The following is a 19,921-nucleotide window of genomic DNA, read 5'->3' on the forward strand; positions in this document are numbered from 1 at the left end:
CTTTTGGCTGTTTTGGTGTCACTTGTAATGATGGGTACCCGCCTCATGTGTGGCTTGAAGGTTAACAATTAATAAAGGACTATCCTCTCTTTCTCGTGCATGCAAACTATAAGCAAAAAAAGTGATTGGTGGAAGGTGTTCAATTAATCTTAACCACTGGCACGGCTCTGATTTGGGTTTGGTCGCTACCCCTTTGCAATGGTGCAGACAGACTAAAAAAGGCAGTCTGGAAGGTTGCCCCAAGCCCAACCAGCGGATAAGGTGTATTCAAAATCTTCCACCCATCACTTCTTTGGTCATATCTCATATTAGTAAAACATTGTGTGCTCGTGTGAGTTGTTGTCCTCCAGTAATGTCACCTCCCCCCTGGTTAACCTGGGGCTCCTATTGCTGATAACAACCTTAGAAAAAGGCATGGTTGGGTTGCCATCTGCCCATTGCAATGTGTTCAGCAGCACAGGTTTCTTTAGAGATATACCAGGCAATGCTTGCACATGGCTATTTCTAGGCCCTAAAATAAGGATTTCCCCTTCTAGTGAGGGACAGGAGAGTAGGGTAGGCCCATGAGGGTGCTACATGCCAGATGAAAGGAAAGAGGCACCTCACGAACACTGAGGGGCGGTGGACCTCAAGTGGCACCGAAACAAGCGTTGGGTTAGTAAGTGGGTGGCAGGATGGGTGAACATCCTATATAGTTATTAAACATATTCAAATAGCAAGCTTCTGACAGCACATGATTGCAGTCCAAACCACATAGCGCAGTGTTAGAAAATAGTAAAATGATCATAATTTAAAGAATTCAGCAGCACAAAGTTGCTAATCCAAGCGTTTCCTCAGTATAGTGTTGCCTCATAAGCTTCAAACCGACCAACTGGGACTGGTTGCACCTATCGAGCTAGTCGGGTCACACAGCAGCACTAGCAGCTGGCTCGCCTAGTCCAGCTCATCACTCAATAATCAAGAAAGAGATACTGCTCTAGGATGGACGGCGGGAGAGCACGCGATAGACATGTTGCTGTCAAGGCCAAGACCCTACTGTGTGTTACATTACGAGTTCTCATTAAGCACATGAACCACAAAAAGAAGCCGCTGGACTGTAGCAGAGCCGGGCGGGGGATATGTGCAAGAAGACTGTGGCATGAGGACCCCTGCCCAGCGTGGGCATATTTGTTGGCATCCTGCTAAGGTCTCCCAAAGCGGGTCCCTTTTTATGTATTCGGTCATTTGAGGCTACTACGGTAATGATTCGGCACAGTATAAAAGCTAGTAATGTCATCGTTATCACGGAGTTGCATTAGCCTGAAGACCTATCCTGACAAAATAGACTCCGCTCTAAAAATCGGTCGCAGCTTTCTTTCCAGAATTAGTGCAATAGAAAGAGCTCCACGTATGATGCTCTTCAGAACAGGCCCAATAGAATAACGTAGTTGCAGGCCTTGTTTTTCCTACTGGTTTTTCGTTTAGAAATAGCTTCACCCTTTAGTTACAGTTTAGGTGTGAAGAATGCGTACACCACACCCGTTTCGCCTGCGCCTATTTTGGTGTCGCTGCTGGAGGGCAATGTGCAGCGGGTGATTGCCAAACACAGGTGCAGGTGATAGAGCGCCGTCGCGGTCCCTGTGGTGTGAGTTATGCTTGCAGCGTGTGCAGCTACACGGTGGGGTCAGGAGCAGGCCTGTCAGGAGACGCTATTCCCGCCTGCTCCTAAATGCAGGCGGCTGACGCTTTGCATCCGCCCTGGGAAGCTTCCAGAAGGTTCACCCCTCTGTCACAGAGCCGGGTCCTGTCTGAACCCAGGGCTTTCGACTAATTATCGCGCATTGAGGTTCTCGCTGAGGAGAGGGGGCGGGGTTATCTCTGTCAGGTTGCAGGCCGAGGGGAGACGCTATTACACGGTGCCTGAACTCTATGGCAGAGGGAGGTCGCTGGGCTGACCCTCAGCTGACGAGGCCGGAGCCGGCGCGCGCCATAAACCCCCGGCGCCGCCCCAGCAGCCCCCGCGCGCCCAGGCTTAGCTACGCAACGTCCCCGTTCAGGTTAGTCAGACAAACTCCTTCTTAATGAGTCGAAGTCTGCGTCAGGGTAGCGAGTGGGCCTGATTTAGAAAGCGTTTTTAATGGGATACAACGCTTTTTTTTATATATAAATCAGGTCCTGTGTCTTTCCAAGCTGGCCGACAACTTACTGTGTCTCTTTTTTTTTGTGGCCACCTATAGCTTGGTAAACGGTACTGCAAATGGACACAATGCGCCGGGGCAACTACCCCGTCAGCTCCACCCCGCCCCCACTTTCGCTGTGCATTTTGGTAACATTAAAAATAACCACCACTTTATGAAACATGTCTGTAATTCAAACGTGCGTTCCTGATGAACATAAAATGCACACTGGGTTTGGTGCTCATTTTATCTGTCAGAATAGTGACTTTCACAGTAACGTCTGCAAAGCATAAGCCACATATACCGGTTTGGACTGTGTCATTGCTAGAGTTTGGGCTGTCATGGTGAGTAAAGGACACGACTTACAGATGCAGTTTGTTGTTTCTGACTGTACAACATTGAGATTCGCGGCAGACTGCAAACGTACATTTGCTGCAGTCAAGGGCAGAGAGCTTCCTCAACTTGGGGGTGTGGGGGTAAGGCCCAGACTCCTCACAGAGCTGCACTCTGCCAAGATAGTTTTGGCCGGAGCGCAGCTCTGCCGTGTTCCGGCTCAATTCCTGGTAAGCGTGTTTTCAAGCACAGGCGGCCCCCACTGGGGGCGGTTATGTGTGCACTACCATAATATGCATGCTCATTGTTCATCTTGCTGCGCAGACTCCAGTGTACGTTAGTATGACACCATTTTTCTCAGTCTGAGGCTTGGTAAGCACTGTTCTCAAGGGGACTGGACCACTCCTGAGGTACCGGCAGGGGCGGGCTGGCCTATAGGGAACTCTAGAGATTTCCCGCCAGGCCTCTGCATCCTGGGCCTTCTTTTGTGGGGGTATTTCCACATTTTTGCATAGGAAAAGTGTGGGGCTTACTAAAAATGTGCAATATGGGGCTACTTTGAAAATTATGTCCAGGGCCTCATTTGGTCCCCAGTCCACCCCTGGGTGCCGGGTCACCTATACTAAGGCACCCACCTTAAATGGGGGCCTCCTTCCTCTAACTTGTCCATTTATTTACCATCAATCAGCCTTTTAACTCTACTGGGGCGATGATGTGGTGTAATTTCAATTAACTAAAGGTGAATTACCTTGGCTTCTCAGCCAGGGCTAACATTATTAATGTGCACTCCAGAATCCATGTGAAAAGCATGTCACGGTGTTAACTCTTTCATCCTGATTCCAAGTTCCCACACTCTCAGCAGTGCAGGCAGATATGCGGCTTTGCCCTGGATCCAACGACGGGGCACGCCTGTGGGGCAGCCAGAAATCCAGGCACTCGATAGGATGAGAGGAGAGTGCCCAAACACCGGGCAGTGCTGACTTTATCTTGGGGCCCACATACTTGGGAGTGGTCAGTAGATTTCCAGTGCGTTTTCAGCTATGCTTGGGGGATACAGGGGCGTGTGTGCCAAGCAGGCTCCTCTCTTGGAATCTCTATAACGAAGCTGCCTCATAAAACGTTGTTATGTTATAAAGAAAACACTACTCTTCGTGGTTTGTGGTGACGTCATCTATTACGTGGGTTGCTATACTCTTACCATTTCTGAAAGGTTTTGCTTCAAGTGTCCAACAAGATGACCAACAGTACATTCCGATTATATCCATAGAAGCGGAACTGGTGAAACTCGGTGGATTTGGGTACTCAACTTCTCAAACGTGCTCAGAATGTTCGAGTACTCGCTGACTTCAGGGCACTTAATAAACAATGACTGTTCCCACTCCTCAGTAGGGACTGCACTCATTTTTTTCCAGGCACTGTGCAGATTTGGGTGATGTGATACAATGTTACATGATCTTGTATAACACAACTTCATTTGGAGGCAGCTCCTGCCGGCATGTTCGAGAACTCAATGGGTGGAAATATCAGAAGATGTGGGTACTCATTAGAGGAAAGCAAACATTGTTTCTACTTGCATAATTGCCCATCGTGGCCGGCTATGCAGCTGTGGCAAGCTGCAAAGTTTCGTGTTTTTCAAACTACACCACAGACAAAGTTTTCTGACTGCAGGACGGTTTAGTGGCCGAAATCGGCTGCCATTTGTCTTTGGGGACAAATTATGTTGCACATATTACATTAAATTAAATAAGCATGTGTGTGCCCCCTCAGAGCCCATCCTCCAAACAAGAATAAAATAGGTGATCACAAACAAAACAAATATTTTTATCATGAAAAAAGCCAAACATGCAGATGATTCATGTAGCATCAATGATGTGTCACTGCCTGCCGAGCCGCGAGACAAACGAGCCAGAGGTGTTGCATTTTCTTGCTCGCCGGGTTGCATGCAAATCACGGCAAGCCGACCCCTGCCAGCCCTTTGACCTGGAAGTAATTTAACTATTTGCAAGAAATAATTCCCATTGTTAATGTTTTGCGAAAATAACCCTTGGCATAGTCATTCCTTTGTAAGGAGTTAACATACATTAGCTGATTTTTGGTAAAGCTATTGGAGGAGAAACATACAAACACACACCTGTTCTATCTTCCGCAGCCCCATGCATCCTGTGAACGAACATGTGTGTCATTAAACATCCCCAAAACGCTGGTTTTGCAAACGGTGGGCCCCAGGCGAAAGTCTTTGCAACTTCCCGAACTGCAAAGAGTGCACAGGCTGAGTCCCCAAAATTCACTATCACTCATCAGCTGCACTGCAGATCTGAATACTCAAAGGCTCGGGGTACCCAACCGTCGGGTTGGGCACTCAATCGCATGCGCCCCCAAATAGCGTCGGGTACTCACGTGGCCCTGGTCGTCCAGCTCGTTGTTGGTGAGTTTGAGTTTGTCGAAGCTGATGACCTGCCGCATCCAGGTCTCCCCAGAGGCGGGTGAATCGGGGTGGATGTAAACACGCGGAGGAACGGGCGAATCTGCGTTTCCGGCCACCATCCACTTGGAGCTGTGATAGACATACCTGTGTGGAAACATGCACGGGGTTAGCACAGGCCCGGAACTTTCCTGCACCACGTGACGGAGTAACTGCCCAGTGACACCCCCCTCCCCCCATGTACTGGCGCGAGTATTTGGAGCAGGGCCTGTTAACAGCTGAACAGCTGTGTAATTGGGCATTTGCAGGGAGATAACAAGCTGGGTATATGGAGTCACCCTATACATATTACATATTACTTAAAGGCATTTGCTGAATTGGGCACGCCCTCCTGTTTGCTCTAGGCAAAATGGCTGGGTGGGCCACTGCATACTTACTTGAGAAATGTTATGGTATGTCAACGGTTCTAATAGCTGGCACTGTTGCCACCTGAGTGCTCTCTTGAATGCTGAAGAAGGCTTCTGTTATTCCATGAAAAAATTGAACAAAAATGCTATGCATGTCTGATTATACTAGGGAACAGGCGTGCTGGCTAACTCTTCTAGGGCTGGACAGTCTGCGCTGTAACCCAGGGCCCCACATTCAGGGGGGGGAGGGGGCTACAGCGACCAGTTGCCACTTGTATACCTGGTAAGACAAATCGGATTCTAGGAGGGGCGGGGGGTGGGGGGGTGGCTGTGCTGCTTTCAGACAGAAGGCTCTATTTCTTGCCTATCTCAGCGGGGCCGTGCAGTTGCCCCCCCCCCCCCCCAAGTGATGGCAACTGGGCCCACTTGTTTCCAATACGTACTTGACTAATTATGTAATGTAAAATAGTGTTGCATGGTGCCCTTATGCCAATAATGTTGTGTGCATGGCCTGTAATAAAGGCTGGCAGGGAGGTGCCAGTCGGATAGCAGGAAGGGGAGCGGTGGTGTTGATGGATGCAAGTCGGATGTACACGTTAGCCGTGTGCCAGTATACACATCTCTGTGTTGGTAGTGAATGGTGCGAACCACGGCAGGTCAGTCCCATGGGCTGCCCCTGGGTTGTGGGGCACAGAATGGAAAATATTGACAGAAATGTGTTTTAGAATGAGCAGTGAAACTGGAAGTGAGTGCTCATTTAAGTAACGATTGTTTTGGACAAGCCTCGTAACGCCTCAGAGATAAAAACTGCAAAGGGGGGCATTTTTTTTTATCTGAATGCACATTCACAGCACCGGGTGGCAGCCCAAATCTTTTCCTCCTTGCAAGACGATTAACATGTGTCACACAAAAAAAGTTTAAAACGCTCTCCCTTATTTCCATGCGTCCTCATTTGATGCACCAGAACCTGTGTGTATTTTTGCAGAATGTCACGTTTTCCTCACATCATATATAAAGCATTCCTTTGCCAACGAAAACAACCAAGTTACCCTCGCGCACATTTTCTCTGGCTGTGGTTCATGAGGCCTGATTCACAGAAGTGTTTTATAGCGGTGCAATCCCGCAGGAACATGCTCCGTGAATCAGGCCCCAAAATAGTGAAAGTCCATTCAGCCATTTTAATAGCCTGTATTTATTTATGCATTGGGCATGTGTAAGGCGCCTATACAACAAATCGTATATGCAGTCTTCCATCTAAGATGGGAGAGAATAACACTGCAATCCTGCTCTTTTAGCTTGACATAGTTCTATACAGATGTGCACATCTGTCCCAGTGCGTTATTATGCTGTGCACTTTTCATATCATATGTATAAAACAGAGTATTGTTGAAAGCAAACGGGAGGAGGATGGAAAAGGAAGGGGGGCCAAATGAACCACAACGATTCGCAAACATTGCGGGGAAAGGGGAGACTGCTGCCCTGGAGGCACTAAAGAGCTGTGCAATTGCCTCGAGCAAGAACATGTCTACAGGCTCCACTTCGGACGCCCTATGAGGCAATACTGCAGCGGGGCCCTCGGCCTTGCCTGTGCCATCTAAGCCCCCCTCGCCTTGTGTTTTGAAAGCAATAAGCGTTGCTGGCAGATTCATTTCTTTTGTCAGGAAAAATAACCCACATATGTTTCTTCTGAATTCAAATCATATTGTAAGTTTGCACAACATGGCCAAATGTATACAACATAAAATTAAAAGCTATGATGCGCCTGCCGCAAAAGCAATTTATACCATGTTGTGGGTTTTTGCCTTGAATTCCACAGATATTATTTCCATCCCAAAGTTGCAGAAACAAATGGCTACCAACTACGGCTGGGACAACCAGCGTTCAATTGCCAGAGCTGCACATTGCCAAATCCTGACTCCACCTCTTAACCAACGTGTGTGCTCGTGGACAAATGCTTTCATCTCGGAGGGTAATCTTCCAAAATTCGAAGTCCGTAAAACGGATTCAGCTCACACTGTCAGCTGTTCCAAAAAAGCCTCTCTCGTGATATGGATATATAAATATGTTATAATATCAGGCACTAGCCATGGGGTGGACCCCGTCTGTCTCTTGGAATCCCCAAGAAATGTAACTTGCCACGAGCCCCTCTCGTCTTAAAGACGTGTTCTGTGATGTAATGTCTGTGATGTCACCACGCTGATGTCACTACATAGGCAAATTAAGGGTCCCGCGATCATCTTTTGACATGTAGGGCTCCACAAATTCTAGGGTCGCCCCCGATTGGTAACCTCTTGAGAATCGGACTCATGCGGTACCACTGTGTGCAGCATCAGCAACAAATACACGTGTGTGTGTGTGACCATGTAGAGAGAGGCACGCGCCACATGCCTGTGCGTCCGCACTGTATTCACTGGAAGCGGTGCCTCGGGGCATGCGAACCCCAGGCCCATTTCCGCCCATCCTAGAGTGCCGCGGGTCCGGGCCACGGCGGTTCTGTGTGCGCGATTTTACCCCCGAAGAAGAGGCGGGCAGCCGCATCTGTGTGTGCTTAAAGCCGGGGCTGCGCGGTGAAGAGGCGGCCTACGGCCGGGCCCGAGTCTGCCCACAGGGACCTTTCCCCACTGATGGCTTTGCCGTGTGACCCCCGGGGCAGAGTAAACACGGGCTCTCTCAGCACACGGCCTCCGAACATGGAAGGGGCAGGCAGCTTCGTGTGTGATATTTCATGATGCTCGTCCCCTGCTCCTCGGGGTGGGGTCGGGGTCGTTTGTCTTTCACCAGCAAATGGGCGACGGCCGTCCCAGGGCACGGGTCACACACGGCGCGTTTGCTGCCTGTTGTGTTGACTCGGTCCCGCCGGCAGCATGTGTGCAGCCCGGGGCCCACGCCGCCGCCAGCCCCCGCCCGGGGATCACCCCACCCGGCGCAGATTGCGCTCTGCGGCATCTCTGCTCTCGTGGCGGCCTTCAAGAAGGGGCTTTTGCATGTAGTAGAAGCGTCTCCAAATAAGGCTGAGAAGTGTTTAGGTCACACGCACTCACGCCCACACACGAACCTACCGATCCAAGTCACTGAAATCACAAGAGCACGGGTGCACAGGCATACAGGTACACGCACACACACTTTCACTCTTTAGGCAGGCATGCACCCGTACACGGGAAGACATTGGCACACCAATTGTCTTGGCATGCGCAGTAAAGGATGCCGGCTTTATATTGGTAAAATGTCTAGGTGTCAGTGGCTGTGTGGGATTGAATAGATCGCCCGGCCATAACCGAGGGTGCGGTGTGTGTGTGTGCTATAATGATGTAGGCTGACCAGATTTTAAAAGTAAAAAACCGGGACTGGGCAAATAGCATACAAGTAGGACTAACTCTTGAAAGTGGATGTCGGGGCATACCACTTCAGTCGCGTTTGGAGGAGAAGGGGCTTTAAGTGTTACTGTTCAAATAAACACATATTACAATTAATCACAATCGAACACTATCTTCAGTTGTAAAATGAAGCATGTCTTCGGTTTCAGATTGTGCCTTCGTGCCTGTCAGCGATGAAGACCGACTACCACAAACCAGGACCACTTAAGTGTCCAATTGAAACATTTGAGAAAAGGGGACCGATCACCAAAAACCGAGACAGTCCCGGCAAACCCAGGGCGTCTGGTTATCCTACATTGATGTCACTTTATGGGACATGTGCAAATAAGGGCCAGGCATTGATGACTAGTGGAAACGCGTGGGAAAGCCCGGCGCTTTCGCTAACACTACTATGAACGCGCGCTACCCTAATCCCTCACAGTTAGAAGTGGGATGTCGGGCTGCCCCCCCCCCCCCCCCCAAGAAGCTCAGGCGGGACGGTGACAAGCCTGGACGATTCATGGAGAGGAAGACTGCCACATACATGCAGTGAAGGGCGGGGATTATACCAGCAATGCAAAGGACACGAGTCCGCTCCTCTGTGACTCGTGAACGTGATGGTGAACATTATACAATGGGGATCGCCACAGTCAAATTAAGGCGACCAAGGTGCATGGCATTGCACCCCTTGAAAAAAGAGGATTTAAAACAGAACTCATTTATTATATTTCAATCTATTTCTGACAATTTTCACGCAAAGATTAGGAGCCTGATTTGTGGATTTTTTTGTACGGTTTAAAGTGACTTTGCACTGCAAAAATACACTTTGCACAGTTCCATGAATCAGGGTCGGTGACGGCAGTGCAAAGTCACTTTCCAGCAGTGCAAAGTCACTTTGAACCAAAAAATTCCATGAATCGGGCCCTAGATCTTATTCTGCCTTTATTAACAATAACAACGTCGTGACAAACTATTTCGCAGGAATCCACACGAGCAATTTAAACCATACAAACCGATTCTAACTTTCCTTGGAGCCAGAAAATAAAACAAGTGGCGCGCATACACATACACACACCACACAGAGACGTATACACAGGAACCAGAACTACTCGGAAGTCTGTGGCATTGAAGAATGTGTAGCCTGCATCTGAGGGGGCCCTGGGCCTCCTCTTGGAAATCGGGCGCCCTTGCCTGACAGCGCGCATGGGAGCTCTGGATTAAGAGCGCTTACAGAGAATGAAGGCACACCCCAAATTCGCCGAGGTTCCTGCGTACAACAACACGGACAACCCCAATTCGCCGAGGTTCCTGCGTACAACAACACGGACAACCCCAATTCGCCGAGGTTCCTGCGTACAACAACACGGACACCCCCAATTCGCCGAGGTTCCTGCGTACAACAACACGGACAACCCCAATTCGCCGAGGTTCCTGCGTACAACAACACGGACATGCCCAATTCGCCGAGGTTCCTGCGTACAACAACACGGACACCCCCAATTCGCCGAGGTTCCTGCGTACAACAACACGGACACCCCCAATTCGCCGAGGTTCCTGCGTACAACAACACGGACACCCCCAATTCGCCGAGGTTCCTGCGTACAACAACACGGACACTCCCAATTCGCCGAGGTTCCTGCGTACAACAACACGGACACCCCCAATTCGCCGAGGTTCCTGCTTACACCACAGACACCCTCAATTCGCCGAGGGCCCTGCTTACACCACGGACACCCCCAATTCGCTGAGGTTCCTGCTTACACCACCCAGCGCTTGCCCACTCTTGGGTTTATCCGATCTTTTCCCCGTGTGAAGTGGCTTGGTAATTGTGGGCAACTGCCTAATATTCATAAATAAAACAGTGTTAAACTAAGAATGATAACCGTTATGTTTTCATTACTTGGGAATGCCATATTAATCATGCGAGAAATAGTTTTCAATGTACACACATCCATTTTAAGGAAGGACTCGGCGTGCACACATTGTGATTGCATCTAGAAACAGGCTGCCGTCCTGAGTGTGAGACCAGGCTTGAAAGGAAGGCCTCGGGACTGCCTGCTGAATGCAGAATACACTATATCGGGCCTGGGCCGCAGGGCCATCCCTCGGCGAGTCCGTGCCATGGGAACCCGCGGCGCTGGGGGGTCGGGCCCTGTGTGTGGCCGCGGCGCGTGCCCCGGGCTCTACCCTTACCTGTAGCGCTTGTTGTCCACTGGCACAATGTCCATGGCGATGTAATACTGCTGGTGCGGGTCGAGACCGGAAATCTTCACTCGCATGGCCGGAAACATACGCCTGTGAACAGAGAATGCACATGGTATGGTTACCCATCACAGGCCGGGGTGGGTGCGGCGGGCACTGCCCCACCGTGTTCTATTCTAACCCAGCAGCATGCGCACGCGCCTCCGCGGGAGGGGGGCACTAAGGGCGCGTGGGACAGGGTGAGCTTGCAGAGGCGTGCAGGTGAGAGCGCCCACGGAGCTCCTGCCCCCGTGTGACCGTCGCACAGGCCACGCCGGGACTGCCACGGGGTGCACGTGTATTGCGCTGTGTAATCCGGGAACGGGGGCCTTCTCTTTCTCGGTCATGGCCTGGGCTGCTGGGGGAGCGCATGGAGCCCCGCTGAACTGGGGCGGGGAGGGGGGCGTGTTTGCGTCCAGTCAGTGTGAATGTGTTAGGGTGTACACCCGCAGCCACCCTGTCTGAGAGACCACTGGGCACGCGAAGAGAGGGGTCGTTCTTGGGACTCGTGTCTTCTTGAAAGAGGAAATAGGCATGAACTAGGCATTTACATCGAGGGACGGGTGTCAGAAAACCGCCCACCCGTGTGTGGTGTAACTTATTTCAGCCCCCATGCAGCGACGACCCTACTGGGAGGCAGTCAGTCACACAATACAGAGCGACCCTTTGGAATAAGAAGACCTTGAATTAAGTCACTGTTTCAAAGGTGTGCGCTTGGCACTGACTGTCAAGACCCCTCCCGCGTTTAGCGTTTAGCCCCCAGCTCTATGGGGCGCGTTTGCGAAATAGAATCCACGTGCAGTGTTTGTGTGCGTGTGCTCCTCGCATGTTCATAATGTCCCTGACCCAAGCATACTCGCACCTGTGTGTAGGGACTGTAGAAACATCCAAAAGTGCTATGCAGAGTGCTGAATTTCTCCCGCTTCCAGGCGCTGTGAGCAGTGCGGTTAAGCAATGTGCAAAACATTCTTTCAGTGGGGTTGTGCCATTGTACACCGCTTTTATAATTAATCCGCTTTTGTAATTCGGATGAAGGAAGGAGCGAGTGCTTTGTCTCTTTAACACACAACCTCACGTCTGTCAAATGCTGCCCAGACATGTCAAATTCTAAGAGGCACGTGACCCTGGTCGATATGTGGCATATCGCCCCGCTTGGGTGCCACAGACCTTCTGCAAAAACGGCTAATCTGGAACCTCCCCCGTCGGTGTTGGGAAATTCATTTGACATTTATTTTAAAAGGACCCATTTTAAAAGGACTGGCTTTTCAACCTGACTCGAAATCAAAGGCGTTCCTGGGATGCGGCATGGTGTATGCTTAAGGTTAGGAAGGGCTGCCATCAGAACATCGCTAATATTACAGGGGGCCGACGGGGTGCAGCTTCCTTCTGGCCGGGGAGTCGCCAATGCGGCCAAGGCGCCCCTCTGCTGTTATAAACGTCGCAGCAGAGGGCGGGCAGTGGCATGTGGATTCAATAATCCTTTCCCAGTGGCTTGAACGTCCAGTTACTTATTCATTACGCTGGATTGTGACCCCTTCAATCCACGGGAAATAAAAAAAAGCGATCCTTTTGAGGCGCCCACTGCCCCCATAGACGGGGCTTTAATGAACAGGAAACGCTGAAATGCACGTGCTCCTGTCTGGGCCCATCTGAAATGAAAGCCGTGCCCCGAGCCCGTAAATCACCCCGAGGCCTGCCCTCATTACCTCTGCCGCTTCTGGGGGCCCTTTCCACGGGCCATGAATTGTCAAATTGTCTGATTTCCCGGGAGCCTTGGCCAGGGAGCCCGCTCGGGCGGCGCGGGGCTGATCGGCGACTTCTGTGGGTGGAGAGAGGCGGCCCGCACCGCAGGCCCCGGCACCCTGCACGCGGGCACTGCCCATAAATCAGCGCGCGCGCCGGGCCCGCGTTATGAAAATGGATTGTGAATGGCGTGTTGTGCGCAGCACAATGGCAGAGCTATTCATGCGCACTCGGGAACACAGCGCCCGCTCATATGTGCATGTGAGGTTTATAACGCGCCACTTTTATACCTGAGCGCAAGGCCGTGGTGACTGGCTGCTGGGCACTTTAGAAGACCGCTGGCGCGGCTCATGTATGTTGTGGAGCGGGTCAGCTTTGCTGCAATCACCATGCGCAGCCCAGAGGAGCCACAGCTGTGCCCTTCCAATTCTGTGTTTTTCGCCACTGCCCTTGGACTTCTCTCCCGCATAGCCCGGGGAATCGCCCCTTTATGAGAAATGAACCCAGCCCTGTAAACGACGAAAGGGGGATACAGCACTGGGATAAGCACATGGGAAATTGAGTTTTACGAGGCACCCCGAGGGGAAGCCTGGAACCCGATCCACGCACATCCTATTGTGCTTCCCACTGCACTGGTGGTGTGTCTTACTCGCCTGCAGTGTGCATTGGTCTCACTGGCCATCCAGGGTGGTGTGCACAGTCGGTGCCCGTGCGCCCGTGCAGTGGGGAGTACACTTACCAGCAGGCTACCCTGCAACAGCACCAGCCTTCACAGCTGGGGCAGTGCACAGACCCAGAAAACTGCCCTTGCCCCCCTTCTCCCCTTCTGATCTGTTTTCTCTCTCAGCACTGTGCACCTGGCCACCCTCTGTCCTCCGGGTCTAGGTACCTGCTCACCCCGCCACCCTCCTGCACTGCCTCTGGGCCACCCCTTGCACTGGGGACTGCATCTGTACCCGTACAGTCCCGACCCCTTTCTTTTCTTCTGCACTTATCAGACACACCATGTCGGCTAAACTCAGCCACCACCGCGTATTGCCTTATTATGTTATTTATTTATTTATGTGTTTATTCTTATGTTTCTGTTCCTCCTCTGCTCCGCACTTTTCCACTTCTCCCCCCTTTCATGCACTTTTCCCCTCCCCCTCTCCCAAGCACTGGTGCGTTCTCAATGTCACTGGACCTAGTAAGAGCGTCGTTTTTGTTTTTCCCCTGTTCCCCTCCCTTGCCTTGTCGCGCTCTGATTTCAGAGCGAGATATAAATAAAATATCAATTCAGTAGGAGAAGGGGCGAGCGGCTCAGGGTGGCCTCTTGGAAATTCTAGGACACCCCACTATGCTGAACGGCCTCTTTGGGATTTCTCTCATGTTTATGTGTAAGTGGGCCCGTGCTGATAAGATCCAACCTGCAACACTTCGCTCCTCTTCGGTTACTATTGGTAATGATGATTAACACAGTGCTTCCTTACCCGGGGAGCCACTGGGCGCTATACATGGTGTGGGGGCTATCTCTAATTAAAGGAGTCCCCTGGCTGTCTCTGTCACCCCCACGTGTCTTGTTCGAGCAGACAGCGCCCAGTGTCCGCGACGGCTCGTCCCAAGACATGCATTCTCAGCTATATAGGGCGCGTGCCCCGGGCCCTGCCTGCCCTCCCAGTCACAGGATGGACCCACACGCAGCCCTCCTCCGTCTAAATGACCCACACCGAGTTCTCTTATATCGGGTAAGAATAGTAGCACCGAGAGGCGGGCGGCATCGGGAGCTAGGGCAATTTACGAACCGTGATATTATTGACTCTGAGAAGTTGAGGCGAGGCATTTAGTGCCAGGCCCTGCCACGTTTAACTCGCGGGATTTCAGTGCCTACCCGTGCTACCGTGTACACGGCTTTGGCCCGGGCTTATTTTGGGTCTTCCACTTTCAAGCGCCGAGAAGTTACTCTTTGCGGAATGAGAGCTGGTGCTACAGGAACACTTCTTTTACCCGTTCGTATGGACGGCCCTTCCAGTACATGCCATTGTTTTATTTAAAGCCAGATTTCCATTGGTAGCGTTTAAGGGTCTAATTCACAGAGCGTTTTCCGGAGGGGGTTTGATTCTAAAACGCGTGTGTGAATTAGTTCGGATGCATTCGTGATACTGGCACATCTATACTGCAGTAACATCAGCTTGAAATACACATCGCAATTTGATGTGTGCCCGGATATGCCCTGTTACCAAGGATGCCCCATGCACCGATCTGAAGTACTGCACTCGGCATGTTTATCTCAGCACATCACCCCCCCACCCTCCACCCTAGAAGGGAACATAAGGAAGTGTGCAGGAAATCTAAAATAAATGCCGCTGGGTGCGTGTGGGGATTTCGGCTCTAAATGCAGGGATCCACGATTGAATGCACCTCCCACGCCCCCCCTCCCCACCTTTGACTTCCGCGTTATACCTGCACGGGCGTGTGGGTGTGGGAGTCACTGAGCGGGGCGCATCGCGTTCTTTCTATACGCGGAATCGCGCGCTGCTCCTGCGCTCGCCTTTGCGCTGCGCCGGTGCCTGCGCGCGCGCGCCCTTACCTGCCGGCCTTGGTGATGATCATCTCGGTGCCGATCTCGTGGAAGCGCTTCCAGAGCTCCGCGCCCTGCAGGTCCACGCGCGCCAGCACAGCCTGCGGGCCTGGCATCGTGGGCACGGGGTCCGCGGAGACCGCCCCGGGGGCGCCCCCTCCTCCGGCTGCAAATACAAGGAGAGGGGTAAGCAGCGGGCAAGGCCTCCCCAGGCCCTGGGCACACTTCCACCCGCCCGTCCCGCACTGCCATCAGTACTCTGCACGGGCTTTTCCTGCACTCTGCATTGCCTCCACCCCCGACATGCCCTCACACAATACTCGTCAATCCAGGAGTAGCATACACTCTGGGGCATGGAAAAAAAGCTGCACACGCCTGACAAAGGAAACAGCGGTGCACACATATGCAGGCAACACAACACTGTGGCAAACAAACGAGACGTGCAATGTGTTCTTCAAAAGCGTCGTGCAATAATGTGCTCTGCTCGCTTACAGGCCAGCATGGCTCGCTTACAGGCCAGCATGGCTCGCTTACAGGCCAGCATGGCTCGCTTACAGGCCAGCATGGCTCGCTTACAGGCCAGCATGGCTCGCTTACAGGCCAGCATGGCTCGCTTACAGGCCAGCATGGCTCGCTTACAGGCCAGCATGGCTCGCTTACAGGCCAGCATGGCTCGCTTCTCCGGGCAACATTTTCTATGTTCTTATTGTTTGTAGGGGATGTGGTCTGGAATAAATAATAATAAGCTACAGGATGTGTTTTGTGAAGAAACACAATGAGCTCGTGCAGCAATAGCCATTCATGGCCTGAAACATGCATTCAAATGGAAAGGGCAAGTATATTAAGCGAGCAAATGATTTATGTGAAACGGAGCATTAACTAAAGGTGCACGCGCCTGGGAACGCACGTTCACAATGTGGGGAGTCAGGCCCACAGATGCACGGGCATTACACCAGAAGGGGAAACGTGCGTGTCAATCGATGCAATGTCTGGAGGTGGAACGTGTGTGTGTGTGTGCGCGGGTGTGCATTGTAACTTTCACACTCGCGCTCGGAAACACACATTGCAAGTGCGCGTTGGGATGTCTTGCGGCCTTGGAGTAATAGTTACTATATGAGCGCAGATATGACTATCGGGTCGGGTCCTGTTAGGTTCCTGGCTGCGTGGCTCGCAAGAGGCTGCAACATGTATGGGTGAGTGAATTCACAGCAGCGCGTGTAGGGCTGGTCCGCCAAGGCCTCCCCCACGGGCGGACTCTGCACTGCGTCGCCTGACTCGGAAAACAGAGCCACCTGATTCGCCTCAGGGTTTTTTACACTCCCAAATAGCATTGAAAAACGCCTTGTAAATTAGGGGGCTACGGGAGCTTCGTTATCACGTGACTTGGAAACGAGGTGGGCCTGATTTACAAGAGTTTTCCAGTTGGAAAATGTCACTGAAAAACGCTTGGCAAACCAGGCCCCACTCACGTATTGAATAGTTATTGCGTTTATGCTATGGACAGGTATTTTAATAAAGATGTCTACATTTATTTATTTATTAATTTGTATAGCGCACAGACAGCCCTTAATGGATACTTTATGGTACATATTCGATTCATATTCGATTCATAAATATATTTGAAGTTTAACAGGCGATGCCGGTGATTGTGGCGTACATCAGGCGAAAAGCGCAGTTTTCATGGCTTTACAGAATCCCATGCACAATCACAGCTCCAGGTAGCATGCCCGAGTGTTGCCATGGGTGTAAAAGGCGCTGAGAGCGGGATCATTGGGGGAGGGGCACCTGGGTATTTACCCTGGTGAATAGAATGCGCGCTCGTTGCCGATCCCTTTGTGGCAATTTGCAAGGATCATGCCATTGTTTGTGAATGTCACGCGGCCCAATTAGCAGGTGACAACAGCGTGTCAGACATGGCTGGCATGCGCCCAGGCCCATTTCCGTGCCAGGCACTATTTAACGCCATACTAAGGAATGAGGGATGGCAGTGCCCCCGGGCCCTCTTTAGCACAGAGCGCCTCTATTCCTCCCCCTACATTCCTGGCATCAGTAAAAACAAGGTGAACAGCAACCGAGGCCCCGCTGTTCAAAACAAAGCGATTCTTTAATAAACCCGCGCCTCGCCCGCACATGCCCGGGAAATGCCAGGCTCCCCGCCTGGGAGAAGCGGCGCCCCCATCTAAGGGGCTCCGCTTTGCGATCCAGCACACCCCCCCCGCCCCCCCCCCCCCCGGAGCGGCGGAGAGCCTGGGCGCAGCACCCAGAACAGCGGGGAGGCTGCGGCCTCGCCATCGGCTTCTGGGCCCGCGAAGGAGCGGCGTCGGGTGTCAGCGGTTCCCCCCCTACGCTCGGAGTGACCTGTTTCGTGCCGTCGGTGTGTTGGCGTGCCCGTATTTGCCGGTGTGGCCGTTAGTGGGTGTGGGCATTGGTCAGACATTGTACAACAGGCTCGAGGGATTGAGAAAGTGCACGGGGGTCGGGCGTGGACACGTCTCTTGGTTTACAGTCTGGGCTAATGAGGCTGCGAAGGGCAATTCACAAAAATGTGCGGCCGTACAACAGAAAGACACAACTCAAAAAGAGCTCGTGGAAGCCGTGTGTAGGAGTGCGAGTACTGCTCGCACATGTTTGTATTTCTCGGGGTGTATTTGTGGGCACGCCTTCGTTGCATCTATGTGAGGAGAGCCAGCCTTGAACCCTGAAAGGGGCAGGATATACGGGCAGGTCCAGTACACACCCGGGGCCTTGCTGGCAGGGCAGATAGTGTGACACGTGTGAATGGACGAGAATAGGAGGACGGTGCAGGCCAGCGGGGGGCTCTCCATAGCACCCCCGGGTAAACTCTCTACAGGCCCCAGCTTTCCCTGGGGGGTCAGCACGGCGCGAGACGCATGTGAGATTAGACCCATCCGGGATGGGAGTATGATGCTTTATTTCAAACTTTCAGTCCCCACTCAGGGAAGGGACCACGCTCCGCTGGGTGATGACCCCAACCCAGGCCCAGGCCCAGGGACTAGGCTTCATGTGGGGTCGCCCTGTCCCACGCTAGGAGTAGAGCAAGCTATATCCGGGGACAGTCTAGTTATGGCTCCAGGAGAGTGTTCATTATTTTGGAACGGCCAATTCTCACTCCAAGAATGGGCCACGCTGGATTTGGGGGACAGGGTTGGAGGACAGGCTGTAAGGAGAGACCGTACTCTATTCGTGAACAGGCCAGCCCGGGCTCCAGGGGGTTACCCTGGATTGCAGGTAAGCTCTAGGGGAACTTGTGGTGGTGGGGGACATTGCCAACCCCCACTTCAGGAGGGGCCATGCTGTGCTAGTGAGCGAGTGGAGCCCGGCGCCATGCGTTTACCCTGCATTGGAGGTCCGCCACCCTTGACCCCGGGGACCCTGTGGCATTGTGGGCTCAGGCCCTGCGCGGTACTTACGGGCTGGTGCGGCCGGAGGGCCTCGAGGCGTCTCCGGGCTTCCGCTCCTCTCCTCCCCGCTCACTGCAGCGCCGCAGATCTGCGCCTCGTCCTCCTCTGGAGCCCCCGGTCTCGGCTCGCAGCCCCCCGGCTCCTCCCGCCGGCGCTTCCGCCGCTGCTTCTCGGCCCCGATCAGCGCCTCCACCGAAAAGGCGTGAGCCTTGAGACTCATGGTGCAGCCCCCGGGGGCCACCGTCCTACGCTTCTCGGCCATTGGAAACGAAGGCGGGCTCGCCACACCCAGCGGCTGCCGCCTTTATGCACACTCGGGGTGCGCAGTCCAACTCAGGGTACCCTCAGAGGGGGCGGGGGGAGGGTCCAGTTCTCTGCGCGTCCAGTGGAGCCGGGAACACTATGCTGGCCCCCCTCGAGTTCTTGGCCACAGCGCCCTTAGTGGACCCGCAGGCCTCGCTCACATGCCCAGTAACTTCCCTCCACAGTCTGCCAGCTATAGCACTGCAGCACAGGGTGGCACCTGCTTTCGTGCACACTCACGCCAGTGCTCAGGCTGGCATTGGGCACCGGCAGTGTCTGCCCCCGTGCACACGCACAGTGTCGATCTCACTGCTCTCCTGCCGGGAAGCTCACTGAAGACCAGCTCCAGGCGGGGTGGGCGTGGGTCACAGCTCCCCTTCCCCTCTCAATGAACCGCAGCTCCTTCCAGCTCCAGGGCCGCCCTCAACCGACCTCGAGCATTGCAGAGTGACGCTGTGAGTGTAACGGGTCCCGCACTCCACTCTGACAACAGATAGGCGACTCTGCACGCCGGGGCCTTCCCCTGCCGCAGTCTCTCGGCTCTCAGCCCGGGCTCCCCTCGGCGCCTCTCCGGTGCTCCTCTACCCTGCAGGCCGGACAGCGGTGTCAGGGGCCGCGGCAGCGCACTCCAGGCTCCTTCCAGCACCGCCCCTCCGGCTGTCAGTAATAGCAAGGAGGGCGGGGCGCTGCCAGTCCCCCCAAACCACCAATCAGAGGCTGGGATCCCACGCCAGCCCGGGCCCACACCTCGCGTGACCCAGAGGTGGGCAGAGTGGGCAGGAGGGCCCGAGCCTGGACTGCGGGGGCAGCACGTGTCCATTCTCAGGCGCAGGAACTCGCCGGGGCCAATGGCAACAGGCAGCAAGTGCTGTGTGGGGGGCTTTCAAAGGCACAGCGCCCCCCCCTGCCACCAGCCACCCCTTCTGCCCCACGGAGCACCGCACTTCATATTCGGGCCCCAGCACTCACCGCACACATGCCCTA

General features: G+C 53.2%; 1 protein-coding gene across 1 annotated transcript in view; it reads right to left on the reverse strand.

Moving 5' to 3' along the window:
* Positions 1 to 19,591, reverse strand: part of TBX18 (T-box transcription factor 18) — a 91,497-nt gene extending 71,906 nt beyond the window's left edge. The window contains exons 1-4 of the mRNA XM_069606336.1: positions 18,644 to 19,591; positions 15,222 to 15,378; positions 10,865 to 10,966; positions 4,887 to 5,058 (exon numbers count right to left, since the gene is read on the reverse strand). Of these exons, the coding sequence (XP_069462437.1) occupies positions 4,887 to 5,058; positions 10,865 to 10,966; positions 15,222 to 15,378; positions 18,644 to 18,896 (684 nt within the window). The 5' untranslated portion in view covers positions 18,897 to 19,591. The remainder of the gene's footprint in view (positions 1 to 4,886; positions 5,059 to 10,864; positions 10,967 to 15,221; positions 15,379 to 18,643) is intronic.
* Between the last annotated feature and the right edge of the window lie 330 nt (positions 19,592 to 19,921).

This window comes from Ambystoma mexicanum, chromosome 4p (genome assembly GCF_040938575.1).
Source record: "Ambystoma mexicanum isolate Mex_15411 chromosome 4p, UKY_AmexF1_1, whole genome shotgun sequence".
NCBI classification, from domain to species: domain Eukaryota; kingdom Metazoa; phylum Chordata; class Amphibia; order Caudata; family Ambystomatidae; genus Ambystoma; species Ambystoma mexicanum.